Raw genomic sequence first — 27039 nt, 5'->3', positions numbered from 1 at the left:
TTCCTCTTCTAAGGGCATCTGATGAGGAAGAGGGGCAAATCCTTGCTGGCCCGGCCCCCGGCTCGCAATCGTTTTGCCATGACTTATTTCAGTCCTTTCTAGACTGTAGCGAGTTACCCCGGGGTCCGCGGCGCCCGCCCGGGCGGGACCCCAGCACTCGGGCGTCCCCGCCCCACGGCAGGGTGAGTGGGGACAAAGGCCCGCCCCGGGGGGACCACCGGCAGCCAGCGGATCTGCGACCCACCGGGGCGTCGGGGCCGGCGGGGAACCCCTGCAGGATGGCCAGCGGCCCCCACCCCGGAGACCCTCGCTGGCCTGTGGGTGCCGGGAGCCCTTCCCGCGGGGTCGGGTCGGGGGCGCCGTCGCCGCCCCCCGCGCTCCTCCGGCCCACTCTTTTTTTTTCCCAGGCTGCGGGCAGCAAAGGGTTAAATCCCATAGAGCTGATGCTCTGACTCCAGGCTAGAGGGGCCCGGGAAGCTGGGGTCACTTCCTGCTCCGTCCCAGTCACCCTGAACTGGTCCCCGGGTCCTCAGCCTGGAATCACCCCGCGCGCCGGACCCCAGCGCTCGGGGCGTCCGGTCGCCCTCCCCCCCCCGGGACAGGGCGCTCGGGGGTTACGTCCCCCGGGGCCCGATCCGCCCTCGGGCTGCTTCCCAGACCCCAGAGCCGTGAGTTGGGGACGCCTGGGTCGGGGGGGGGGGGAAGGCGGGGGGGGGGGCTGGCCCCGAGGGCCCGGGGCGGCCGCGGGGAACAATGGGCGGGAGGGGGCGCCCCCCGCTCCCCCGCCGCCGGGCAGGGTGGGGGCCCCCGGGCCGGCGGAGGATTGTGGGAGCGGGGGTCCGTGGGGGAGGGGCGCGGGCGTTCCGGGCAGAGCCGCGGGGCGGCGGGCGGCCGGCCGGGAACCGGGGCTCCGGGCGCCGAGCCCGGCAGGAGGCCCGGGGTCCGCACCCGCGGGCCGGGAGCGCGCTCCTCACCCGGCGGACTCGCGCGTCGGGGTCCAGCCGGCTGCGGGAAGGGGGCCCGCCGCCGCCCGCCCGGGTCACCCTGGGCCGCTCCCGCTCCTCTCCCCGCCGCGGGGCCGCCGCGACGTCCCCCGGCCCGCCCGCACCCCCCTTCCCACCTGCCTGGTCCATGTGGCCTGCCATTAACCCTTCGCCTTCCCACTCGGGACCAACGGGTTGTGGATCTGGCAGTGGAGCCCGCGGGAGCCCTCGCCCGTCCCGTCCACCCTTCCCGGCCTCCTCAGAGCGTCCTGCCTCCACCTCCCCAAAGTCCCTGGCAGGTCGGGGAGGGGAGGTGTCTCCGAGGTCAAGCTGCTACCCCTATGAAGAAATGGATTGACTTCCTCAGAGCTAACTGCTGTCTCGCCTGCTGCTCCTCGGCAGGGGCCCGCCGGCCCCTCCACCTGCCTCCTTGGGTCCCCCTGTGCACCATTGTCTGTCTGCCCGCGCTGCCCATCCGTCCACCTAGGTGCCCCCTGCCCTGCCCTTCCCTGCCTACGTGGTGGATGTAGGTCACTCCTGAGGCATCCCTCGAGGGTCTAAGTGTTGGGAGAAGTCTTCCTCCAGGCATTCTGCTATTGGGCCTCGGTCTCTCATCCTGGAATCTTCTCACGGCTTTCAGGCAGTGACAGCTGGCTGTGTTTTCCCCAGGGAGCGGGCTGGTCACTGCGAACTTGGGTTTCTTTGCTGACAATCCTTTGGCAATTATTCCTTAAAGGAATTGAACCTAACAGCGGGTTTTCCAGGAGTAAGGGTGCATGGAGCTCATTCATTTCATCTCGTGCAAATGTTTACTGAGCATTTATGATGGGTTCGGTGCTGTCCTAGGCATTAAAATGGAAAGAGAGAAAGAGAGAGAGAGAGAGAGAGAGGAAGGAAGGTTCCCAGGGTGTTGGTAATGGTGGCTTCAATGGCTTCAGTCTGATCTCCATTATCACAGACACAGATTATCAGGCCTTTGTCACTGAGTCCAGCTCCTCCTTTTCTAGCCAAGGGAACTCTCCTCCCAGGAATTTCTCCAACCCATTCTCAGGGCCAGAGTTTTGCTCGTCCCCATTCTCTGGCTCCTGCCAGCAGCCCTATGAGTCTGAGTCTCACATGACTCCCAAGGTCACCTCGTGTTCTCAGAGATGGGGGCAGACGACGCCATACAGAGCCCTGCATTTGTGGTCCTAGCACTGTGGCCTCCCAGCCTGGAACCTTGGAGAAGTCCTTCCGTTTACTAATCTGTACAATGGACAGCCTGGGTCCTGAGTCTCCTCACGGGGTTGCTCCTGGGAAGCCTGGGTGAGAGAAATGGGGGCTTTTCAGCAGGCGCCCTGTGCCCTGCAAGTGCCCTCCACAATTGTCCACCTCTCCTTCCTTTCTGCTTCCCTCCCCAGAGGCTCCTGAAGAGGCCCCTCACTTTCAACCTCCCTGCCCCAACCTCTAGCCTGACTCTTTCTGCACTTAGATAATGGGTGAATGCCCAGGCCCAGTCATTTTGATGCGCTCCTGTCCCCTCTGGGAAATTGGGGGTGGGGAGGTGGGAGAGGATAGTTTCTTTAACCCTTTAGTTTCAGCCTCAGTTCTCTCTGGGGCTTGTAAGGGGAAAGTTTATTGGTCTCAATTAGCAGCCCTATTAAGGAGGAAAATTGGTGCCTTAATGAGCTTCCTCTAATTCGCAAAATAACAGGTTTCTTAGCCTCTGGGCATTAGAGGTATAGGGTGAGAACCTCTCTTCATTGTAAGTGCTAGATTTTCTCTAAGCCCCCAGTCCGGGTTCAAAGGGTTATGACTGATGAGTTTTTAATTGCACTCTTAAATTCACTGACTTGCTTAGTTGTGATCTTAAGATCTGGAGAAGCAATCAGGCCTACAGGGTGAAAGAGGTCACAGTGAAAAACCAGTGCTCCTCTTCCCCCCCCCCCCACCTCCTCTCCCCTCTCCTCTTGGGCTTGAGCAGAGGATTTTGGGCTCTCAGTTTTCCACTCAAAGCTAGTACGCTTACCACTTGAGCCACGACACTACTTCTGGTTTTTTTACTGGTTACCTGGAGATAAGAGATTCACAGACTTTTCTGCCCTGGCTGGCTTGGTACCTCCATCCTCAGATCTCAGCCTCTTGAGTAGCCAGGATTACAGGTGTGAGCCACCGACCTCTGGCTTCGCTCATTTTTTTCTGTTCTGTCGAAGAAGGCATAACGGATACAGTGAGGCTCCGAGGAATAAATAGAATCATCTCCCACCCTGTGCCCACCTCTCTCTTCCCCTAGGGTCCCTGAAGCCTTCGCAGTCCTGAGCTGTGGGATGGAGCCCGAGACAGTGCTGTGGGGCCCGGATCTGGAGGCTCCTGAAGAGAGTCCAGATGAGGCTCACAGAGGTGAGGGCCAAGAGCAGGGACTGCTAGTCCTGAGAGACACCGCCGGATCCCCGTTCAGGGAGGGGCCCAGACTCGGGGGGAAAAAAGTGGCCGGGGAGGGAAGAGAGGCCAGAGCCCGGGTTCTGAAAGAAGCCGGGGGCTGGAGACTCCCTTTCTGTCTGTAGGTGCCGAGAGTGGGAATGAAGAGGACAGCCCTCGGCGGGGAAGTGCTGGGGAGGAGATCATCCTGGGAGATCCAGCTCAGAGTCCAGAACCCAAGGACGCACCAGCCCCCCGGGACTCCCCCACCCCCTTAGACCACCAGACCCCGGGCGACCCCCCAGCCCCGGAAGCAGTGCCTTCCCCATCCGAGTGGACCAAGGCCTGCGAGGCCAGTTGGCAGTGGGGGACGCTCACCACGTGGAACAGCCCCGCCGTGGTCCCCGCCAGCGAGCCCAGTCTGCGGGAGCTGGTGCAGGGCCGGCCGGCCGGGGCGGAGAAGCCGTACATCTGTAACGAGTGCGGGAAGAGCTTCAGCCAGTGGTCCAAGCTGCTGCGGCACCAGCGCATCCACACGGGCGAGAGGCCCAACACGTGCTCCGAGTGCGGCAAGAGCTTCACGCAGAGCTCGCACCTGGTGCAGCACCAGCGCACGCACACGGGCGAGAAGCCCTACAAGTGCCCCGACTGCGGCAAGTGCTTCAGCTGGAGCTCGAACCTGGTGCAGCACCAGCGCACGCACACGGGCGAGAAGCCCTACAAGTGCACCGAGTGCGAGAAGGCGTTCACGCAGAGCACCAACCTCATCAAGCACCAGCGCTCGCACACGGGCGAGAAGCCCTACAAGTGCGGCGAGTGCCGGCGCGCCTTCTACCGCAGCTCCGACCTCATCCAGCACCAGGCCACGCACACGGGCGAGAAGCCCTACAAGTGCCCCGAGTGCGGCAAACGCTTCGGCCAGAACCACAACCTGCTCAAGCACCAGAAGATCCACGCCGGCGAGAAGCCGTACCGCTGCACCGAGTGCGGCAAGAGCTTCATCCAGAGCTCGGAGCTCACGCAGCACCAGCGCACGCACACCGGCGAGAAGCCCTACGAGTGCCTCGAGTGCGGCAAGAGCTTCGGCCACAGCTCCACGCTCATCAAGCACCAGCGCACGCACCTGCGCGAGGACCCCTTCAAGTGCCCCGTGTGCGGCAAGACCTTCACGCTGAGCGCCACGCTGCTGCGCCACCAGCGCACGCACACGGGCGAGCGGCCCTACAAGTGCCCCGAGTGCGGCAAGAGCTTCAGCGTCAGCTCCAACCTCATCAACCACCAGCGCATCCACCGCGGCGAGCGGCCCTACATCTGCGCCGACTGCGGCAAGAGCTTCATCATGAGCTCCACGCTCATCCGCCACCAGCGCATCCACACCGGCGAGAAGCCCTACAAGTGCTCCGACTGCGGCAAGAGCTTCATCCGCAGCTCGCACCTCATCCAGCACCGGCGCACGCACACCGGCGAGAAGCCCTACAAGTGCCCCGAGTGCGGCAAGAGCTTCAGCCAGAGCTCCAACCTCATCACGCACGTGCGCACGCACATGGACGAGAACCTCTTCGTGTGCTCCGACTGCGGCAAGGCCTTCCTGGAGGCCCACGAGCTCGAGCAGCACCGGGTGATCCACGAGCGGGGCAAGGCCCCCGCGCGGAGAGCCCAGGGCGACGCCCTGCTGGGCCTCGGGGACCCCGCCCTGCTCACCCCGCCGCCCGGAGCCAAACCGCACAAGTGTCTGGTGTGTGGCAAGGGCTTCAACGACGAGGGCATCTTCATGCAGCACCAGCGGATCCACATCGGCGAGAACCCCTACAAGAACGCCGACGGCCTCCCCGCGCCCCCCGCCCCCAAGCCCCCCCAGCTCCGCCCCCCGAGGCTCCCTTTCGGAGGCAACTCCCACCCCGGGGCGGCAGAGGGCAGAGCGGACCCCCCGGGACCGCCCTTGAAAGCGTCCGAGGCTCAGGAAGGCCTGGGCCACAGGCTGGGGGGGCTGCTGGCCTCCAAATCCTACATCTGTTCCCACTGTGGCGAAAGCTTCCCGGATCGCGCGGCCTTCCTCCAGCACCAGCTCACGCACGGCGGCGGCGTGGGGAGGACCGGCCCCGGGGAAGGGTCCGCGCCCAGCCCCTTCCTCGGCAGAAAGCCCTTTAAATGCCCTGAGTGCAAAAAGAGCTTTGGCCTCAGCTCAGAGCTGCTCCAGCACCAGAAAGTCCACGCGGGCCGGAAGTCCCAGAAGAACCCCGAGGTGGGGAAGAGCTCCTCCGTCCTCCTGGAGCACCTCAGGAGCCCTCTCGGGGCCCGACCCTACAGCTGCTCCGACTGCGGGGCCTCCTTCCTCGATCGCCTGGCCCTCCTCCGCCACCAGGAAACCCACACCCAGGAAAAGCCCCCCAGGCCCGAGGACCCCCTGCCCGAGCCAGCCAGCCTATCCACAAGCCAGGCAGCGGAGGGAGGGGCCCCCGCCCCCGCCCCGAGCAGCAGCCACGGGGAAGGGGAGAGCCCCAAAGCCCCCTTGGAAGAGAAGCCCTATTTGTGCCCGGAGTGTGGAGACGGCTTCACAGAAGTGGCCGCCCTCCTCCTCCACGGGAGCTGTCACCCGGGTGTCTCCCTGTGAGATGGATTTGGAGACCAGGGGCCTCTCTCTAGAGAGAGGAGCACTGGATTTCCCCCACTCTCCCCACCCCACACACCACCCCCCACACAGACATAACAAGTGGGGGGAAGGAGGACAACCCAATCTTCCTGTAGAGAAGCGGGAGGGAAAGAACCCTGGGGAAAATAGTGCTTTTACACCAGTGATGAGAAATCCTTATAAAATTGTCCGTGGGAATCACTTGTAAGGCAGTAGAGAAAAACTGTTGGGTTAGAAACCCTATACCTATGTAGGAAAATAAAGTCCTTTAAGTCTGTAGCAGAAAAACCCTATAAACCATAGTGGACAAAAGCCCTATTAATTGTAGGAAGAGGTCCTAATATGTCTCTAGACGAACCCCATAAAACCGTATCCAGATCCTATAGGGCCAGGGTGGTACAGCGTGGCATTGACTTGAGAGGGTAACTCCCAGAATGCATAGGATTACGCCCTCCCTACACCTGCTCCACTTCTCCCAGCCACCTTGGACACTTACACTGAAGACAAAGCTCAGCTGGGGGGATAGTGGAGGAATGGGTGGAACTGGAAGATGACAAATGAGGAGCTTTCAAGCCCACAGAGGAGCTAAACCACAGCAACCAGAAAAGGGCTAATTCATCCCGTTACACTGAGGGTTCTTTGGGATACAAGAGGTTAATCTTAGGTGAACTGTGTGTGGGGAAGAGACCCATGGAATCTGGGAATCCACAAGAGCCCAAAAATGGGGAAGGCAGGCAATGATCTCAAGCCTTTTTAAGGGCTGAAGTTTGGAATGCAGTAAAAAGAAACAGTGTAGGAATAGTGGAAAACCACCACCACCAAAAATAAATAAAATAAAAATAGGAGGAATTTCCGTTAGTGTTTGGAGGGACACAGAGCAAGGTGGAGAAACAGTTCAGTTGGAACCCAGCGAACTCCAGGCCAGTTTCTTCCCTTCCTTGGGAGCTTGTTAAACTTCAAGTGCAAGCAGATCCCGCCCCAGACTCTCACGAGCTGGGTGGAATCACCTTTTCCCCAGCACAGCTGGAAATGTCTACTCTGAGAGGCCTCCACCCTGGAGGGGGCCTCCCTCACAATCTCAGGTCTCACGATCAGGTTTTTGGTTTTGGGGTTTTTTTTTGTTTTATTTTTCCTCCCTGCGATCTAACTGCCACCATACTTGCTTCAGTGGCAGCAAATTTCCTCCAATTGCTGTCCTCAATAGAGAGGGAGAATCGCTGCTAGTCGACCTCCAAAGAATAAATTCCTTCAGAGACTCAAGGCTTGTTGCAGGCTTGTCCTCCCTGACTTCTCTGTGGCCAACAAGGGACAAGATGGCAGAACAGAAAGTTTTGATTGACCAGCAACCTGATTTCCCACCTCAGCCTTTCATATGGCAAGGATGAGCCAACTCTCCGACTGGACCAGAGTCCCTCAAGAGTCCAGCGGAAGCCTAGCCACCTTCCCCATCCAGTACTTGAGCCTGTCGGAGACAGGAATGACCCAGCTCCATCTTGGCCTTGGGAAGGGACAAATTCCATCCCCTTAGCTCCTCTCTTAGCCTGAAACCTTCAGAGGGAAATGGATGAGGAGAAACGCGGTCCTGCCGGCCTCATCTCTCTTCACACCACTCAGTGTGACACACTTCAGAAATTCAGCCAAGCCTGCTCACGTGACTGCAGCTTATGACCAAGGAGAGATGATCACCAGGTGGAATGGATGAAATTTTTGGCAAGAAACATCTGCAGCAAGAAGCCCATCCCACCCCCAGCCCTGGAGTCCCTTCAAGATGGGGCAGAGGGGAAGTGCTGCTCCCCGACTCCGTGTTGACACCAGTGACACTGTCCTGGAATAATAGGATCAAGATGCCAGGTGAGGGGCCCTTCAGGAGATGGGTACCCAGAAAAGGGATGCCCTAACATTCCTGCAAAGTTGTGGAGGAGAAACCTCTAATTCCATTACGTAAAGGTTCTAAAGGTGAAAAACCCGGCATCCTTTCATCTATCCTGCCCCCCAAAGGACTGAATCTAGAACATTGTGGGAGAACCACCCCCTCCCCACCCAGCCTGCTGGGGAGGTGAGGCAGGCCTTCTATGGCTGTGGGGAGAGGGGAGCCTTGATCGCAGTCACAAAAAGCCCCCACTTACCCAAGTGCCAGGTAAAAGCCCACCACCGCGGGAGGGAGCCCTGCCTGCGCGTCTCCAGATTGACAAAGGTCAACAAATGGGGGACAGTCCCTAAGACAAAGAGGAGAAAGTCCTCTGAGTCTAAGCCTATAACCCCTCTAAGATGGTAACAGAAGTCAAGTTGTAGAGACAAATTTAAAGCTAGAAGCAGATTCCCTCAGATAGAAGTCTGAGAATCTGTTCCCAAAAGCGTGCTGGGGAACAGCTTTTGGGGTTCAGAGGCCAGTCTGGGGGAAGGTGATCAGTGTAGTCGAGGAGACTGTAGCCTGTTGAGAACTAGAGTGTAGCGTACTTAGTAGGATGCTCGCATGTTGTGGGGACAGGTGACAGCTGGTCGACCCCGGTGCCAAATGAACCATGTAGACAAGGCTGGTGGGATCTGGGGCTTCCTACTAGGAAACAGAATGGGGGACCCTGAGTGAAGCCTGCCCTCTTGGCCACCTCCTTCCCAGATCCAGCTCTTATCTTAGGAGGCTCCTCACTGAGGAGGTTGTGGCGCCCAGCATCTGTCCGTCCGACCAATTCAGGCACAGAACCAAGAGAACTGAGTCTGCAAGGTGTAATGAATGTAGTCAAACCCTCTTCCCCACCTCTGGGCTGGGCCCCAAGTGCTGGGGGGTAGGGGTACAGGCGGGAGGATCCCCACAGCCAGCAGCAGAGCCATTGGTGAAAGCAGAGGGAAGGAGGGACAAAGTGATCTCAGTTTAGGGTGCAACTTGAAGCTGCTGTGGATGAGGTCAGATGGGAACTGGGTGTGAATCCTGAATGGGGGAAACTTGAAACCATCATAACCGTGAGATGGGGGTTCCCATGGCACTCCCCCTGAAGTGAGCAGTTCCCAGACTCCTTGGCTCTTATAACAAGGGAACCCCTGCTCACCTGACTTGTCCCCCAGGGAAGTGGAGAGGCCCCACTTTTGAGTGTTATGTGTCGATAAGTGTCGTGTCACCGGTGGTCATGTTGATTAGTTGAAGAGAATAAAGGGAATAAGATTTCCCAGGTGTTCTTTGTCTTCTCCGTCCAGCCTCTAACAAGCCCAGCTTGTCCTCCCAGAGCCAGTTCATGAGTGACCGCTAAGCTAGATGCAGTTCCAGGCCCATCCTTTAACCTGTGGCCTCTAGGGTCCCTGTCCAGTGCTTGTGCAAGTTCAGTAGCTTTATAGAGTTTACTAAAATCCACATTTTTGGGGTTGGAGGAGTGACTCAGTTGGTAGAGCACTTGCCAATGAGCAAAAGTGACAGGTACTGAGTTCTAGTTCCAGTCTCAGACCTACACACGCGCACACACACACCCTTGCAGGACAGGGAGAAATCTCATGACCTGGTGACAGAACGGAACCACTCTCACTGGTACCTAGTTCCAACACTAGTGTATGGGGACAAATTTCTGGCAACTCAGGCTCAGCTGTTTGGCCCAGGGTGGCCTCACTGGCTCGTCACCCCACCCCCACCCCCTTGGTGCCACCTCTTCTGGTGTCCTGGGTCCAGACTCAGCTCCTTCTCTGGACTGAGACTTGTCTTGTCCTTTCCCTGTCCATAGATCCTGTGGAGAGGCTGAGTTTGGGGAAGGGCTGCCACTTGCCCAAGATACAAGCAAGCCAGTGAGGAAAGCCAGACCAGCTAGGCATTCTGCAAACAGGTATTGCACCAGACAAACCTTTCTTCCTCAGGGCTGGGCCTGCCTGGGCCTAGCCTGGGCTCCACATTGTCTGGGCTCTTTGGGGCTGCTCCAAGCAGTCTTCAATGCCAAGCCTGCTTCAGAGCTGTCTCCAGAGCCTGACTGTGGCCCCCGAGTGGCTGCCTGGCTCTAGCCTATCACTTGACTCCACCTCTCTCTTGGGGACTCTTTCTCTAAGCAGGAAAGTGTGTTCTGAGCCTCTCTGCCCTTGATCCCATTGCAAGCTGTCTCCTTTTTCTTTCCCCACCTAGAAAGGGAGGTGGGAAGGTGCAGCAGGCGAGAGGCGGGACCTGCTTCTTATGGAAAGATGAGTAATGAAGGCTTCTCCACACCCCTAGGACTCCACCTTTGAGGACACTGAGCTACATCAGAGCTGGAGTCTTCCTCAGGAAAGAGGGGGAACTCCAGGGAGACTGCAGGCACCAGGGCACAGGGGTTGGTTCAGTCTTAGCGGAAGAGGTTGTGGACCCAGTGATGATGTTGCCACAGCAGAGGGCCAGGTATAACTCAGGAGGAAGTGACTCAAGTGTGTATTTGTGGGGTTGTCTCAGGAGACACAGTCCTGTGGAAAGGTCAGAAGTGAGGCCGGGATAAATGGGGCACACAGTCAGGTGTGAGCTTAGAGGAGATTAAAGAAATCAGGGAGGGAGCAGAGGGCAGAGAATGGGCGTCTTGTTTTGAGGAGCTTAGGGAAAAGATGTTACTGAAGGATTGAGAATGCCATGTTCCTTTCCACCTGTAAACAGTGGTAGACTGGGCTGGAGGAATAGGGGTATAGGGATAGAGGAAGGTAGAAAGGAGAGATCTAGTTAAGTGGTGGGGGAATAGGACCAGCAGAAGGCAAGGAACACAAGAAAAACCAGATTAGTGTAGCACCACGGGACCCAGTGGAAGTTTTGGAAGTGATCCCAGTCAAATGTTCCACTGGTCAATTTCTGGCCGAGACAGGCACTAGGCACATCCAAATCAGGGATGCCATCTGTTCCCTCAAGAAGAGTTCTGGCCTCCTTATCCTTGTGACCCCGGGACACCACTGAGATCACTAGGGCTACTAAGAGCTCAAACCTCCTGACAACCATCAAAGGTGAGTCCCTCCAGCGCCTGGAGGCTCACCTTAACGGAAACTTATTGTTTCTGCTGTTGTGGCATCAGACACTGAGATTCTGGGAATTTCCCCCCATTCCCTTGGGCTTGACCTTGAGAAGGGTTGATACCTATCTTAGTATTAGATGTGGAGGCGCACAGATTTTGGGGGCACCCGATGTGCAGCTACTACTTGCATTAGTTCAGGGCTACAGGAAAGGGGGCTGGTTGCGCCCGGCCCGTTCCCGCGCCAGTCCCGGACACCGATCCTCTGCAGGGTGCCGGTGCCCACGTCTCTGTGATGCAACGCCCTGCGTTTTCCCAGCCCTGGCCGGCGCGGCGCTCCGGACGCTCGGACGCTCCAGCCTCCAGCCGCGGACATTGGCTCAGGGGCCCCATGTCATCCCCCACCGCGGCCCGGGCTTCCACGAGCGTCCCCGCCACCGCCACCTCCTCGTCCGAAGCCACCGCAGCCCGCATCTCCGTCTCCAGTCCCATCTGGACCAGCAGCTGCGGCCCCGCCAAAACTCCGGGAGCCTGGCGGACTTCCACAGCGGACAAAGCGGCAAGTCCGCACGAAAGCGTCACGGCCAAACCTACGTTGCCCTGCGAAGGTGCGATGGCCGCCACCAAGGCCGTGAGCACGGGCCCGGCCCCCACACCAGCCCCGCCCGCGGCGGATCCCGGTGCCAGTCCCAGGGCCGCAGGGGCTCGGCCTGCTGAGCCCACGACGCGCTGATCCGCGGGCGCGCTGCAGGCCGCGCAGGCTCAATGAAGCAAGTCTCCTGACGAAGGCGTCCTGCCCCGTGCGTCTCTAGGTTAGGGCGAGCGAAGCCGCTGGGGAACGCCGAGGGGTTCTGACCACCCGAACCCCAACCCCCGCCTCCGGAGACGTCGTCCACAGAACACACAGGGCGGGGGGCGGGGTAGGGGAAGAGGACCACACTTCCCAGGATGCTGTGCGAGACGGTAGCATCCTGACAGCCAATAACCGCCGGGGGCGTGGCCAGCTGCAGCTTTTTGGCTGCACCTCAGGCTCATTTGGGAACTTGAGTGCTGCTTGGTCCTAGTATTCTGGTGGGGAGGGAGGGAACGCTGATGCATGCGTAGACCCTCACCCCCTAGGTCAGACATAGCAATGAAAACCTGGGATATCTGGTTATTCTGCAGGTTGAAGGCTGGATGTTTATTTGTAACAATTAACTGCCTGTGTAAGACATCTCGAGCACAAGCAGTGTCCAAATGGGTCCCTGCATCTGTCAGCTTCTGTCAGCAGCCTCTCCCAGGCACCCCCTGGTGCTGCTTTCATAGACCACGGAGCCAGCCTGGGAAGGTGCACAGGATCCCTAGTACAGGTTCAGTCACACGGTGTTGTAAAGCTCTTCTACTTGGAATGATCAGAAGTTGGCCCAGTGGCTGCGGCTAGTCTTCCCCTCCCCCTCCTGGGAAGTTTCACCTACACTGCAGTTAAGGCCACCAGGATGAAAGCAAGGTGAGGGTCCAGTGGGATGCATGGGGTAGAGCTAGGTGGGCCTGGGAGAGCAGCAGAGATTGGGAGTTGGTTAGGAGAAACGTGATCACAGTTCAGCACTCCAAGAGGATGGTGACCACAGCAACTGCAGAGCTTCCCAGAAATAAGGATAGTGCTCTCAGGGGATAGCTCCTTTAGCTCTTGGCACAAGAGCCACACCAGTGTCCAAAGCCCTGTCCAGGATTGGTGGGTAAGTGGGTTTAGAAAGTCCCAGGAACCCAGGGCCTGTCTTAGGCAAGAAGCTGAGCCCTTGGCCCATTCCTGCTCCTTACTGTGTGTAGGCAAGTAGAGAGCCTCCTCCTGGGTGGGGAATCCCTCCTTAGGGGTTGGATGGGTCTGTGGAAAACAGGAGCAAGATTAGGGCCCGATTCTAGCTCAGCTGAGTGTTCTGGGTCCCAGGGAGAGCCCCATGAGCTGCGGCTCTGCCCTTCAGCAAAGGATGGAACTGAGCCTGGCTCATCCCGCTCCCGTTAGCATGCACCAGTGCCACCAAACCAACTAGACAGCCAGGGGTTTGGGGCTAAAGGGTATGGAATGGAGGGGCCACTGAACCTGGGGTGGGGAGGAGCAGCCCCTTAGGTCCATGAGTCTTCCAAAAGTTCCCCAAGTTTCAGGTTCAGCTGATGTAGACACGGTGGAAATCATGGGCGCCAAAGGCTGCATTGCACTTGGGGCACTTCCTCTGGCGGGCCTCATATCGGCCCCGCACACACTCGAAGCAGAACACGTGGAAACACTTGGTAAGGACCGCATCCTTCTTGCGGGTATTACAGCAAGGGCAGGTCAACCGCGCCTGGATAGGTAAAGGCATGAACCTTGGAATAATTGTGCGTGGGCTTGCGTGAGTCAGCTCTGGGGTTTGAACTCTGGACATTGTGCTCTCAGCTTTCTTGCTCACAGTTGGTGCTCTACTTGTATGGCTCTATGTGAGCCATACATCCAGTTCAGCATTTTTGCAGGTTAACTGGAGATAAGAATGTCATGGCGGGACTGGGAAGGTGGCTCAGTGGTAGAGCGCTTGCCTTGCATGCCTGAGGCCCTGGGTTCGACTCCTCAGCACCACATAAGCAAAAAAGAAAAAAGCCGGAAGTGGCGCTGTGGCTCAAGTGGTAGAGCGCTAGCCTTGAGCTGAAGAGCTGAGGGATAGTGCCCAGGCCCAGAGTTCAGGCCCCACGACCGGACTCAAAAAACAAACAAAAAGAATGTCATGGACTTTTCTGCCTGGGCTAACTCTGAGATCCTCAAGGTCTTAGCCTCCTGAGTAGTTAGGATGACAGGTGTGAGCCACCAGCACCCAGCATGGAATAACTTCCCAGTGCCCAGACTGTAAACTGACAGTTGGAGGCAGTTCAGGCAAAACCCACCAAATAGTAGATGTAGCAGTCTTCACTATAGCCTCATAGGTGGGAATCAACATTCTACAGAGTAGGGCACTGACACTTAAACACCAAGGTCTCAAAACCAGAAAGAAGTAGGTATCCTTTGAGACTATGAAACTGGAGTTTCATTTCCTGCCCCACTGGCTTTCTGTGGCAAAATTCCAATCCTGTCTACCTGTGAGGTCACAGCTGGGTATCACAGTGCCACCAGAAATGTGCTTTCTACCCTCAACCAGGCTGACCTTTGCTGGGACTGGAAACTGCTGTGGCTATACACTTAGCCCAACACCTCCCACCTGCCATGAGGTCAGACCAAGAAGGGCTTGTCTTTTAACTCCAAACAGATATTACCTAGCAACAAGCATAGCTCAACACTCCTTTGGCCTGCTTGGAATGCCAGCTGTGTCCAGCCTTCCCAGCATTTTTCTTCCTGATTCCTCAAGACTTTGCCACCAGCATCTCTGTCCCTCCAAGGCCCAACTGCCATAAGAGTCAACTGACCTCCTTCCTCACTCCAGTGGCTTAGAGCACAGCTCTGACCTCTTCCCTCTCCCAGCCCAGGGGCCATTTCCACCAAGACTACCAAGTCACAAGGGCTTCGGGCTTCTCTCATGGCATAGTTCATTTGCTGCCTTGTATATCACTATCCTTCCAATCTCTAGGCTTTTCTTCCTCTGCCTGTCACTTAAGCTTTGAGGTTCCTAAAGGGAGAGAAGGATCTCTTTTTATGCCACAAACTCTCCCTGGGTGACCAGTCATGTGTGCCTTTTACCTCTGCCTCTAATTCTCCCTTTCTTTTTTTTTTTTTTTTTTTTTTTTGTTGGTTGTGGGTCTTGAACTCCGGGCCTGGGCGCTGTCCCTCAGCTCTTCAGCTCAAGGCTAGCGCTCTACCACTTGAGCTACAGCGCCACTTCCAGTTTTCTGGTGTTTTTTTGGAGATCAGAGTTTCATGGAGTTTCCTGCCAGGGCTGGCTTTGAACCGTGATCCTCAGATCTCAGCCTCCTGAGTAGCTAGAATTACAGGTGTGAGCCACCAGCGCCTGGCTCCTCCATTCTCTTAAGGCCTCCAGGTACCTCAATCTCAGCATCCTTATACACTGCCTGCCATGGGCTGCTCTTGCAGTCTTCCTAACTCACAAGGGGGTACTTACCATTCACTTCATTTCTTTTTCTTTTTTACTTCATTTAACTGAATCTAAGAGCCAAGAGTCTCCCCAGCACTGCCCTTCCCTCATTAAGTTGCCAATCTATGCCTAAGTCCAAGCAATTTTGTCTCCTATGTACCTCCTAAGCCCATCTATTATCTCCAATACCTTCAACTAGTTAAATACTAGTTTTCACTACAGTGACTTATGTAATAGCCTAAAAATTTCCATCCCTTTCTGGGCGCCAGTGGCTCATACCTTAAATCCTAGGCTACTCAGAAGGTTGAGATCTGAGGACTGTAATTCAAAGTCCATGAGACTCTAACCTCAACCACCAAAAAGCTGGAAATGGAGCTGTGGCTCGAGTGACAGATTGCAAGGCTTCAGGCAAGAGCTCAGGGACAGTGCCCTGATCCCAAGTTCAAGCCCCAGGACCAGCACACACACACACACACACAAATTTTCCTTGCCTCTAGCCTCCAGACCAAACCCAGCAACACATATGTCATTCCTGTTTAAGTCTTTGATGAGCCTGGAGTCTGGTTAGGGTAGAGCCTGTGCTTATTAGCATGTATATGGCCCTTGGTTCTACCCCCAACCCCAAAAGAAAACCAAGACAGAAATATGCTTCAAAATCTCCAAACTCCCCACAGGGAAAGACAAGCTGGTCAACCTAGCTGCTGACACTCTCCTGGGATCTGCCATTGTCCAATCCCTCCATTCCCTCCTCCAACCCAGTGGCCAGCTCTGACCAGCACTCTCATTATTTTATACGTATTTTCTCTTTCCTTTTTCCTAAATGCATTCATCCCCATTTTCCCTGGACAGCCCTTTCTTCAGATCGATCTAGAGTGACATTTCTGGCAGGAATCCTTCCACCTCCAGGTATTTAAGGGATTCCCTAGTGTTCCCATGACCCATGTGGTCTCTGATATCATATCACTCATCATTGGAATGGGAGAATTAGTTGACTACCTTTCCCACCTCTCCTTGCTTGGTCTCAGGGTCTCAGTCTTCCCACTTCATAGCTGGGTACACACAGTACCTGGTACATGGCATGTAACCAACAAGCCTTTGGCCAACTGACTCCAGTGTTTTCTGCTGTCCTACCTTACCTCCAGAGTCTCCAAAATACCCATGACAACTCCTCCCAACTTCCTCACTATAATCCCTGGGTTGAAGTGACACTACTCAACCAGAAGCCCCACCTTATACTCCTTGATCTCCTCCTGCAGGATTTCATCAGCATCTGCATAAACTTCTACCTTCCTCTGCTTCTCCAGTTTGCGTCGCAGCCTAGAGATGTCCTCCTGGAGCAGAGAGAGGAAAGGCTCAGTGCAAGGGACTTCATCTTGGAGCTCTGTGCCTGCCAGGTACCAACACTAGCTCACTTGCTCTCTCTGGGGCACACACCTGAGCCCTCTTGAGGTTGAAGCTCTCTTTCTCTCGGGCAGCCCGGCTCTCTGCCAGGCAGGGCTGGATCTCCCTTAGCCGGGTCTGCACGTGCTCCAGCTGCACCTTTAGATCCTCAGCCAGCTGGGCCGCCTCCACAGCCTGAGGAGGGTGGAAGGAAGGAGAAGTGCATTTGTCTGAGTTAGCAGAGGCATGAAACACTAATGCATCAAAACATTCAGGTGACATCTGCACTCTGTGACCCTGTTGTACCTCCTCCTGCTCCATCCTCCCAACTGTTATTCACTTCATGGTGTGCTCCTATTCTGTGCACTTTTTGCTCAAAGCTGCTGTTCTACCACTTGAGCTATGCCTCCATTTCTGGCTTTCTGCTGCTTAGTTGGAGAGATTGTCTAATGGACGTTGTTGCTTAGGCTGACTTTGAACTGACTTTCAGATCTCAGCCTTATAAGGAGTTAGTATTACAGGCATGAGCAACTGGCCTTTGCTTTGCCTAGTCTCTGAGCTCCCAGTGGGCCATTATCTGTTTTCCCTTTAATTCCTCAGGCACCACCTCAGTTTCCTTACATGACGGTCTGTGATCTGTAACACCATTATTTGTGGAGTTACTAGCTTGCTATCTACCCCTCAAGACAAGATGTCCCAGCCTTTAAAGAGAGGAACTCCTTCGTGAAATCTAGTATATATCAGGGACATAGAAAATGCTAAATGAATGAATTAGATAAAATAGTCACACAGTAAGATGAAAATCAAAGTTAATCTGAATACTATACCATAAACTAGATTGTTTTCTATGGTTTTCTTTTCTTTTTTCAAATGCCCATCCTGAACTTAGGACCTGGGTGCTATCCCTGAGCTTTTGTGCTGAAGGCTAGCACTTTATCATTTGAGCCACAACTCCATTTCTGGCCTTCTGATTGTTAGTTGGAGATAACAGGTTCATAAGACTTTCCTTTACTGGATAACTTCAAACAGTTATCATCAGCCTACTAGGTAGCTATGATTATAGGCGTGGGCCACTGGTACCTGGATAGAGGTTTCTGTTTGTATGGCTTTTTTGTTGTTACTGTTGCTGGTAGCAGGATTTCAACCTTAGAGCCTCTATTGTGCTTGGTATGCTTGCTCACAGCTGGTACTCTGCCATGCATATAGCCCAGCTTTTTGCTTATTTTGGGATAAGAGTCTTATGGACTTTCCTACTAAGGTTAGCTTCAAACTAAAATTCTTTGAATTTCAGCCTCTTTAGTAGCTAGGATTACAGGAGTGAGTCACCAACATGCAACTTCTGAATACTTAATACAATTATGCGGCAGGTACCACCACTGCCAATTAAGTCATTCGTCACTTGGTGGATGAATGGATATGACATGCATCTAGGAGTGAGAATGGCATGGACTCAACTCCTACCTCTGCTCTTTCTTCAGCAAGTCCCTGAGCCACAGTTTCTCCCATTAAAAGTGGAAGTGCGGGCTGGGAAGGTGGCTCAGTGGTAGAGCGCTTGCCTTGCATCATGAGGCCCTGGGTTCGATTCCTCAGCACCACATAAGCAAAAAGAAAAAGCCGGAAGTGGCGCTGTGGCTCAAGTGGTAGAGCGCTAGCCTTGAGCTGAAGAGCTGAGGGACAGCGCCCAGGCCCAGAGTTCAGGCCCCATGACTGGACCCCTCCCCTCCCCCCCCCAAAAAAAAAGTGGAAGTGAGAGCCAGGTGCTGTGTCTCATGCCTATAATTCTAGCTAATGAGGAGGCTTAAGACCTGAGGATCAAGGTTCGAAGCCAACTCAGGCAGGAAAGTCTGTGAGATTTGTCTCCAATTAATCGCCAAAGAGAGAGGAGGGATGGGGGGAGCCAGAAATAGAGCTGTGGCTCAAGTGTAAAGCACAAGCCCTGAGCAAAAAAAAAAAAAAGGTCAGGGATAATGCACAGGCCTTGAGTTTAAGCCCCAGTCCTAGCACAACACACACACAGTCACAATTAAAAAATAAAATAAATAAAACGAGAGTGATAACAAACACCATCATGGTAGAATTACTTTGAACCTAAAATATAACTGAGCATGTCAAGTACTAGGCACAGGATCTAGCACATTCCTATGTGATTGAAGATGCATTGCAGGCTTCCAGCCCATATCAGATTTGGCTGGGAGCTACGAGCCAGACCACTTTCCCCACAGGCCAACCTCACCTTCCTTTTGTTGAGCTCCAGGGCCTGGCTACGCAGCGTCAGTTCCTTCTCCACACCACCAAGACTGCCCTGCAAGGCCCGCTCCTTTTCCTCCAGCTTCTGTACGGTCAACAGCTGAGCATCCACCTGAGGACAAGGGCCTCAGTGCTGGGAGCCCTACCTCTCCAGCTCCACCCTCAAGCTCTTCCCTGAGATGGCTATACCTGGGACTTGAGGCCAAGAACTTGCTCGCCCAACTCATCCTTCTCCTCTCGAAGCAACTTGTGAATCTGGTTGGCCTTGATCCGCTCTGACATCAGCTTAAAGTTGGCATCGTCCTTTTCACGCAACTGCTGTAGCAGCCGCCCATTTTGTTCCTGCATGTCCTCAAAGGCCTGACCTGTCACATCCATCTCTGACAGCAGAGCTTCCTCCTCCTGCAAGCAGACAAGAGCAAAGTGCTGGTGGACAAGATGCTGGTGGAGAACCACAGGGAAATGTGACAAAGATAGAGAGTGGATGAAGCTACTTAAGTGTCACCACAGCTGGAAGCACCTATTAGAAGCTAGGAAAGCCAATATTAGAAGCAAGGAGACTACAGGGGAATGCACCTGCTTGGTGGCACCCAACTTGCGCTGCAGGTGTTCGATCTGCTCCTCAGCCTGACGGATGCGCCTCAGGGCATCCTCGTCGGCAATCTTCTTGCTCTCCCTTCGATCCCTCTCTTCCAGTTCTCGGATACGGCTCCTTAGCTCATCAACCTGTAACGGAAGGACCTCTGTTACTGCTTCCTGACCTAGGCCTGCTCTGGTGAGAAGGCTGCAGCATGCCCCTCAGCATATCACATCAACCCTGGTTGCCCTCACCTCGGCCTTGGCCTTGCGTTCAGCCGCCATGAGCTGCACCTTGTCCCGCTGCTCCTTGGGGGCTGATTTATACATATCGAGCAGCAGCTTCATTTCCTTTTGGCTCTCCTGGGCCTTCCTAGGAAGGGTATAGGAGGCAGGTTCAGTATGCTGGGTGACAGGTCCCTTGTCAGAGTTAGGAAGGGACAGCAATAGGGCCTCACTTGAGCTCTGCTCGGAGACCTTTGAGTAGTTCTGATTCTTTTCTCTTGGCTTCTTCTAATTTGGCCTTCTCTCGATCCACCCTTGAGAGAGCTGAGGCTACAGGTGGGGTTCCCACACCTGGCCCCTCTCGTTCCCGAAGTTCTCTTTTGGGCCTGGCCTCAGGTTCTCGACCCCTGGAAGAGGGGCCTTGGGCTCCAGGAGTTAAGGCCTGGGCATCCTCTTCTGAGGGGACCTGCTCCTCTTTCTTCACTGAGGAAGTAGTGGTGGTGGCACCAGGCACTAAAGCCATCTCCTTTCTGCTGTCAGGGGTACCCACAGGGCCTGGACCACACTCTTCTTTCCCTGGAGCTGGGGCACTAAGGCCAGGATCGTCTGGGTGACCCAGGTTGGGGATGGGGTGGGTAGAGCCACTGGCTTGGGCCCGGAGCTGCAGAGAGAAAGGAACAGGGATGAAATAAGCCAGTGTTCCCCGGAGTCTAGCCAGGGCCTTTCATGGGCATTCCCCCCCTCCTCACTTTGCCAATCTCAGCCTGAACTTCTCGAAGCTTCCGTTTATATCGCTGGGCATCCCCTTTTAGCTGGTGGTTATGGTTCTGGAGACTACTAATCAGGTGGCGCATCTCCCGGTTGATGGGCCCTGGGGAAGGGAGGGAAATAAGGTTATCACACTGGTCTCCCATTAGGGCCCCAACATTTCATCAGGGGAAGAGGCTGAACCAATCATTATCATTACTGTGCAGGAGGGTGGAGACCTGAGGCTTTAAAGGTTTCACCTTTGCTTAATAATGTAGACTTGAAGAAAACTCATCCAAAAGTGAAAGTGACACTGCCTGTTTGTTATTTTTGCTAAGGTAGATTTTTCAATATTTCCCAATCTCCTCCAATGGAATAGTTAACTAACATTCACAGATGCTCATGAATTTCTTTCAGAAGCTTAGACAAATGTCACCATCTCCTTTACATATGCCTGTATTCAATCCCAAACTGCAACACCCTCTCTCTGGATACTGTATTTACCTTTCCTGATTCATATTTTTGGATACCTTTATCACTAATATACACATTTCATTTCTCTTCTATTAGCTGTCTTCCTTCTACTAGAACTGCCCCACAATGGCAGGGATTCTCCTTGTTCTATCCACTGGCACAACCTGAAAGCCTAGATGACTGATGGTACTCAATCAATCTTGTGGCTGGGTGCCGGTAGCTCATGCCTGTAACCCTAGCTACTCAAGAGGCTGAGATATGAGAAATATATCATGGTCCAAAGCCAGACCAGGCAGGAAAGGTGGGGAGACTCATCTCCAATTAAACACCAGCAAACTGGAAGTGGCACTGTGGCTCAAAGTGGTGCAGCATTAGAGCAAAAGAGCTCAGAGACAGCCCAGGCTCCAAATTCAACAAGCCCCATGTCCAACAATAACAAAAAAGAAATCTTGTGAAACAAGTATCTCAGAGAGACACCAGAAGCCAGAGAAGCCCAGAAACAACAACTCAGGAGCTCCTGAGTTGTAAGGAGTTATGCTGGGTCTACTTCCTTTTAGCCTGTAATCCTAAATCTGGGTGCCCTCTAGGGTATTCATTTGCCCCAGGTTGCTAAGGCTCTGTGAAAGGAAGGGGCTTCTTTTTTTTTTTGGGGGGGGAGTCCTCTCATGAGGCGGCTCTGGGCCTGGGCGCTGCCCCTCAGCTCTTCAGCTCAAGACTAGCGCTCTACCACTTGAGCCACAGCACCACTTCCAACTTTTTTTCTTTTTGCTTATGTGGTGCTGAGGAATCGAATCCAGGGCTTCATGCATGCAAGGCAAGCGCTCTACCACTGAGCCACCTTCCTAGCCCAAGGGGCTTAACTTCTTGCGTGTGCACAAGCAACACCTGTCCCCCACCCCTAGCATGGTCCAATACCCCCAAATAAGTGCCCAGCTCTATTAAGTCTCACCACATACCTGCCTGCTCGTTGGCAGCTAGGTTCTGTTCAAACTCAATGCGCAGCATCTCATACTCCTTGCGCACCTGGGCCAGCGTGTCTTCCAATTGTATGACCTCCGTGCGCAGCTTCTTCTGCAGCCCCAGCTCATCACTCTATAGGGCGTGGTGTTAAGAGATCCTCGTAACTCTCAGCCCCACCCCAGGCCTTAGGAAGAAATCTATGCCCATGGGACTCTGGGCAAGCATGCAGGGCCTACAAATACAAGAATAAAAGCCAGGTGCCGGTGGCTCACGCCTGTAATCCTAGCTACTCAGGAGGCTGAGATCTGAGGATCACGGTTCAAAGCCAGCCCTGGCAGGAAAACTCCGTAAGACTCTTTATCTCCAATAAACCACTAGAAAACTGGAAGTGGCGCTGTGGCTCAAGCGGTAGAGTGCTGGCCTTGAGCTGAACAGCTTAGGGACAGCGCCCAGGCCTAGAATTCAAGCCCTACGACAAAAAACAACAACAAAAAACCAGGAATGACCCACCTTAAGGGTCTGGCTCTCAACGAATTCCAGGGCCATACCTCCATGTGTTCAATGTGTCTCAAGTGGGAGTTCTTGGTGGCCAGCAGCAGTCCCCGAGCCTCATCCAGCTGGGTCTTCACTTGTAGAGACTCGTTGTAGAGCAGGGAGAACTGGGCCTGCAGCATTCGGTACTCCCCTGTCTCACGAACCACCTCCTCAGGAAGGCTCCGCAAGGCCACCTAGAAGTGAAGATGCCACAAATGATTCAATGAGGCCAGAGGATTCAAGACTAAGTCCCTACCTTGTATCCCCATATCCTCTCACCCACAACCACAGCCTACCTTGAGGCGTTCATTCGTCCGCACAGCCCCCTGAAGCTCTGTCTGCAACTTCTCCAACTCTGCCATACGACTGTTGGCCAATTCCTGGTTTTCCTCCAACTCTGCATTCAACATCTCAAACTAAGGAGGGGGAGGGGAGGGAGGCTGTGATAGTAGAGCCACGAGGGTGACATGTTCTTCTCATCTCCCACAACCCAAGTGTAGAACATTGGTAAATTCTGAAGCCCCAAGCAAACGGCTTTCTTAAGGGGCCCCAGACAAGTGGGAGAAAAATTCTGTATGTGAGTGCTAAATACTAAGGACTAAGGTTCTTTTTTAATTGTAAAGATGCTGTACAGAGGGGTTACAGTTACATGAGTAAGGACTAAGGTTCTTAAGACTGAAGAAAACTCAGGGGCACAATACAAGTGGCAAAGCCTGGCAAGACTTGAGTTCAAACTTTAGTAACCACCTTCCCCCAAAAAACAAACCCAGATGTAATAGCTGAAGTAAAGGGGAAACAGTGTGGGGGCCACAGAATGCCAATAGACTTCTACTATGCTCCTCATTTCTTCTCTGTGTTTTCTCTTTGTGCTGTTATGGAAGTTTTAACCTATCATGTCCTCTCCAATATGCCTAGAGCCTAGCACTTACGTGTTTAGGAATTATTTAATAAGGGAATTAAAGAGCTGCAGGAGTGACGGGGACAGGGCTCAGAGATAGATGTCAGTTGAGAAAAAGATGATGCTATGACATGGCAAAAAGCATGCTGCTGCTCACCTTTTGCATGTTGAGTGTGATCTGACCCCCCTGGAAGCCTGAGGAGCTCCCAGAGACATAGTACCCAGAGTTGAGCTGTGGAAGGAAGAGACATGGATATGAAGATGGATATGAAAAGCAGAAGCTAGGGCCCAAAGCCACCAGGCCTGGCATCATCTGCCTAGCCCTGCAGCCTTACCTGCTCCAAGGCTTCTGCTAGGTGCTTATTGAGCTTTTGTTCTCGCTTGCGCAGCTTCTCAATGTCCCACTTCAGGTCCTCCACTGTTGTCTCCATCTCAAGCACCTTAGTCTCTGATGATGTTACTTTATCCTGGAGTTCAGAATACTAGATACAATGGAGAAACAGATACTTAGATAAAGGACTTAGTTTCTTGAGATCCACAAGTACCCATTTAACCCAAACCCTGCCCCAGTTCTAATTCCATCCCCTCAAAACCAAGTCCCACCTCCAATGAGATGCGATGATGCTTCTCCTGGAGCTGAGTGGCCAAGTCCTGCAGCCGCCGGTTCTCACGGCCCAGCTCCCGGGTGTGTGCCCGTGCCACTTCACTGGGGGGTTCATTATCCCCTGAGAAGGCAAGGCCCAGGTAAGAGCCAAGCCCTTGGCAATGGGGCAAGAACTAACTCATCCTGGAATCTGCTATGTATAGTGTGATCCACCAGCTATCTTGCCAATTTTTCATGACAAAGCCAGGAGTCTTTATCCCCACTGCACAGAGAAGGAAAGCAGCTCAGAAAATGGAACTATTTTCCCAGAAAGCACAGGCTAGGAAGGCAGTACTAAGGCTGGGAAAAGACTGTCACCTAGGCATTCGCTGCTCTGCTTATGGATCACTACTTGCCACTGAAGTTTACACTATGTTCTGCAGAGGCCTGTAGCTGGAAGCAGGGCACTTGTGGCTCATGCATATAATCTTAGCTACTGAGCAGACTGAGATTGGAGGATCATAGTTCAAAGCCAAACTGGGGAGGGAAGTCCATGAGACTCTTATTTCCACTTAACCAGGAAAAAGCTGGAAGTGGAGCTATGTCTTAGGCAAGCACTCTAGCACTCAAGTAATGAGCCACCTTCCCAGCCACAGAGCTATGTGTTAAATAGTAAAGTGCTAGCTAGCCTTGAGCACAAAAGCTCAAGGACAAAGCTGAGGCCTTGTTTCAGGAGCAGTGCATGTGTGCACACACACACACCCCTCCTCCACCCATTTCTCTGGAGTTCAATTCCATAAATGAAAGCTGGAATTCCCATCTCATAGACTAATTCTTTCCACCATGAAGATGGCTTACTGCCTGAACATGAGAAATTAGCGGAATCTAGAGGGGGAGGGATGGGCACAAAGATGCAAGTGGAGACAGACAACTCTAGCAGAGGGGTACTAAAAACTAACCTCGGCTGTATACTCGCTGACAGAGCTCCTCCACCCGGCGCTGCAGGCGGTCTGAGGCCTCTACTACTCGGGACACCGCTGCCTTGGAAAACTCCATCCGTCCCTGAAGTTGCAGTTCCACTTCTTCATTGCTGCTGGCACCCAGTGCTACCACAAAGGCCAAGGCTGGCTCACTAAGAGGAGGTCTCAGTTGCATTGGCAAGGCCTCTAGGAGAGAGAAACAGACACTGATGAAAATAACAGTAGCAATGACCACCAGACAGTACCAAGCTCCAGAACAAGCCCTTCAATACTCCATGGCTCATTTAACAAAATCTGTAGTGCAATTATCTGCACCTTGAAAGTGGCACCACTGTTTAGGGAAGTAATTTCCTCAAGGGTACAGAAATGATAAATCACTTCCTCTGTCTAAACTACAACCATACACTCATACCATATTGATTCCCATTGAGGGGCCCCAATGCCTTTATGATTTATAAAAATTTCCTCCAGGCCAGATGTTGGTGGTTCACACCTATAATCCTAGCTGCTCAGGAGGCTGAGATCTCAGGATCACAGGGGCAAGAAAGTCCATGAGACTCTTTATCTCCAATTAACCACCAGAAAACTGCAAGTGGTGCTGTGGTGGAAAGTGGGAGAATGCTAGCCTTGAGTGAAAAAGCTCAAGGATAACATCTAGGCCCTGAGTTCAAGCCCCACAACAGGAGAAAAAATCTTAACTAGCAATAAAATTATTTTTTAAAAAATTTCCTCCCGGGGCTGGGAAGGTGGCTCAGTGGTAGAGCGCTTGCCTTGCATGCCTGAGGCCCTGGGCTCGATTCCCCAGCACCACATAAGCAAAAAGAAAAAAAGCCGGAAGTGGCACTTTGGCTCAAGCGGTAGAGCGCTAGCTTTGAGCTCAAGAGCTGAGGGACAGCGCCCAGGCCCAGAGTTCAGGCCCCACGACCGGACCCCCCCCAAAAAAAATAAATAAAAATTTCCTCCCTGGTGACATGAACAGTATTTCTGCTTGACTCTCATCTGGCTAGGTTTAGAACAGTATCAAATACATTTATTCTTTTAGCACTATTCAAGTATTAATATGAATAACATTCTGAATCAAGTTAGACTCAAGTCCTTTTATTCTTACCTACTGTGCTTTGCTGATTCCCAAACATGAAATCAGTTTTTCAGAGATTGCAGGTAGAGTGGGGGATTTAGGAATTTGTCCTCAAAGGCCACCTCCTCCCCAAGACCTTTCCCAGAAAATAAACTCTCCAGTTCCTAAGATCTGCCCTACCCCTTAGATCCGAAGTCCCTGGCTCTGTGAGAGGGATCACATCGCGAGTAGGTCCCTCCTGAGCCCCAGGTGGCTCTGTCCCTGCAGACATGTCCCCCTGATTCTCGTGGCATCGGAGAAGGGCTTCCACAGTTTCATCCAGCTGAAGGGAGAAAGCATCAGAAAGGTTATGAATCTCTCATTCATTTCCAACGTGACATTCTTTGATCAGAAGGGCTGAGAATTTGCAGCTGATGGTGGAAAACAAGCCACCTGGGCCCAGTAGCGATTGACAATTAGGAGAGTGGCATCATCTGTGGCCTGCCGCTTTTCCAATTTTTCAATTCGTTCTCGGAGTTCGTCTTCACAGGCTTGACGCTGTTCCAACCGCTCCGCCAGTTTCTTGTTCTTGAACTGCAGAACCTTCAAGTCCATCTCCTCCTACGACAGAAAACAAGAAGGGCCCAGGGCATTTTCAAGCAAGATTCAGAAACCTAGAGACAGAGAAGAGCAACTGGAAGGGTTAGAAGAGAGGATTAAAAGAGGCTCAGACACGAGAAGGCTAGTCTTCTGTTTCCGCCTCTCTGCCTTTGCAACTCTGAAGTTTTTTTGTTTTGTTTTTACAAAAGTCACACGCTCTCTGGGGTCCTGTTTGTCAACCTCTTGTTATGTGCTGTAAAGCGGACCTTGCTAAGCTTGGAAAACTGGCAGCAAGATTCTGGACAATTTGGGTGGAGACCAGAAATATGGCATTTTAGCAAGAGCCCACGAACCGTGGAAGAGATGCCCCCAAGCCGAATGGGCTCAATTAGAGTGGTTGTAGTCTTCTCCTCGCGACTCAGCTTCTTCTCAGGGGGCCCTGAGCCCCCGTCGCCGGCGGCGCGTTTGTTGCCGGGCCCAGACATAATTGCGATGGCGAGGAGCGGCGCAAGGTCCCTCGCGGGGCGTCAGGAGGACGGGGGCGACACTTCTGTCACCTGGAAGAGACAGAGAACAGAGACGTGGAAGTGGCCGGTGTTCTGAACCCCCGAACCGCCTCCGCTGCGCACACCTGCGGAGTTCAGCCTCCGTGGGCCCCGGGGCCTCACCGACAGCACACTCAACCGAGCGCCGCCATCTTGGATTTCACCGGACGTCGCCGGCCTCCCAGGACTACGGCGCAGGCGCCAGAGGCGGTACCGGATGTGGCGAGACGCCTCCATTTCCTGTTTTTATTGGTCGCGCTGGGTT

At 53.9% G+C, this 27039-nt stretch overlaps 2 protein-coding genes across 8 annotated transcripts; one reads left to right on the top strand and one right to left on the bottom strand.

Annotated features, from left to right (window-relative positions):
• Window positions 1–506: 506 nt before the first annotated feature.
• Window positions 507–12111, top strand: LOC138841767 (zinc finger protein 629-like). 6 transcript variants are annotated; one of them, XR_011376492.1, is made up of 6 exons: window positions 2191–2288; window positions 3256–3362; window positions 3527–7860; window positions 9714–9812; window positions 10190–10351; window positions 11212–12111. XR_011376492.1 is itself a non-coding variant. In XM_070042652.1 (3 exons), the coding sequence occupies exons 1-3, from the start codon at window positions 2236–2238 to the stop codon at window positions 5989–5991; spliced, it is 2625 nt and encodes an 874-aa protein (XP_069898753.1). In that variant the 5' UTR covers window positions 2191–2235; the 3' UTR covers window positions 5992–9245. The 6 variants fall into 6 exon arrangements, 1 of the variants encoding a protein (XP_069898753.1); XR_011376495.1 differs by lacking the exon at window positions 2191–2288 and adding an exon at window positions 507–668 and having other exon boundaries at window positions 10190–12111; XR_011376494.1 differs by lacking the exon at window positions 10190–10351 and having other exon boundaries at window positions 11260–12111.
• LOC138841766 (E3 ubiquitin-protein ligase BRE1B) lies at window positions 12094–26943 on the bottom strand. 2 transcript variants are annotated; one of them, XM_070042650.1, is made up of 20 exons: window positions 26861–26943; window positions 26583–26786; window positions 26083–26250; window positions 25831–25972; window positions 24552–24758; window positions 23613–23734; window positions 23345–23491; window positions 23167–23241; window positions 22408–22527; window positions 22126–22305; window positions 21574–21709; window positions 20146–20267; window positions 19630–20057; window positions 19427–19544; window positions 19172–19321; window positions 18785–18997; window positions 18582–18707; window positions 16403–16543; window positions 16198–16299; window positions 12094–13258 (listed from the first exon to the last, which is right to left on the bottom strand). In XM_070042650.1, exons 2-20 carry the CDS (start codon window positions 26712–26714, stop codon window positions 13082–13084), a joined length of 3006 nt encoding a protein of 1001 aa, XP_069898751.1. In that variant the 5' UTR covers window positions 26715–26786; window positions 26861–26943; the 3' UTR covers window positions 12094–13081. The 2 variants fall into 2 exon arrangements, with proteins under 2 accessions (XP_069898751.1, XP_069898752.1); XM_070042651.1 differs by having other exon boundaries at window positions 26898–26937.
• Window positions 26944–27039: the final 96 nt, after the last annotated feature.

Source organism: Dipodomys merriami, unplaced genomic scaffold (genome assembly GCF_024711535.1).
Source record: "Dipodomys merriami isolate MVZ:Mamm:240054 unplaced genomic scaffold, mDipMer1.0.p SCAF_328, whole genome shotgun sequence".
Lineage (NCBI taxonomy): Eukaryota > Metazoa > Chordata > Mammalia > Rodentia > Heteromyidae > Dipodomys > Dipodomys merriami.
This window is presented reverse-complemented; position numbering and strand designations above follow the sequence as displayed.